Source organism: Penaeus monodon, chromosome 24 (genome assembly GCF_015228065.2).
Source record: "Penaeus monodon isolate SGIC_2016 chromosome 24, NSTDA_Pmon_1, whole genome shotgun sequence".
NCBI classification, from domain to species: domain Eukaryota; kingdom Metazoa; phylum Arthropoda; class Malacostraca; order Decapoda; family Penaeidae; genus Penaeus; species Penaeus monodon.
Genome location: NC_051409.1, coordinates 35657012 through 35657539, shown reverse-complemented (window position 1 = coordinate 35657539; position 528 = coordinate 35657012). Strand labels below are relative to the sequence as shown.

Genomic DNA, 528 nt, shown 5'->3' with positions numbered 1-528 from the left:
TTACTGGGACACGACGAAGGCTTTCCGAAGTAGACGTAGGGCGGGCAGGGTCTCTTCGCCTCTACGCCCGGGGGGGTCGCCGGCCAGCACTGCCAGCCGTCCCACGTGCTCGGGCAGTACCCTGGGGGGGAAAGGGAACTGATCAGGGGGGGAAGTTGTGAGGGGGGGAGGAGGGAAGTTATGAGGGGGTGTGAGGGATGGGGGGGGAGGAAGTTATCAGGGGGGGAAGTTACGAGGGAGGGCGGAAGTGGGAATAAAGAGATGGCAAGAGGAATAAATGAGGAGGAAGTTACGAAGGGGAAAATTGTGAGGGAATGTTATGAAGTTATGAGGAAGTTACGAGGAGGAAATTATGAGTTGGAGGTTATGAGAGGGAAGTAACGAATGGCAAATGATGGTAATGAGGCAGGGTTGGAAAAGGGCGTTGAAAACCCTTAGTTTGTGAGGGATGCAGTTAATTAGGGAATGTTGGAAATGGCTGTGGTGGCAATAATAATAAAAAATGTGGCAAAATTGAATTGTGGTGGC

The 528-nt window shown here is 52.3% G+C and overlaps 1 protein-coding gene across 1 annotated transcript in view; it reads right to left on the bottom strand.

Annotated features, from left to right (window-relative positions):
* Nucleotides 1-528, bottom strand: part of LOC119588957 (calcitonin gene-related peptide type 1 receptor-like) — a gene marked incomplete at its 5' end in the record, with an annotated part of 18177 nt that overhangs the window by 5398 nt on the left and 12251 nt on the right. Inside the window, 1 exon segment of the mRNA XM_037937565.1 lies at nt 5-121. Coding sequence (XP_037793493.1) covers nt 5-121 — 117 coding nt within the window.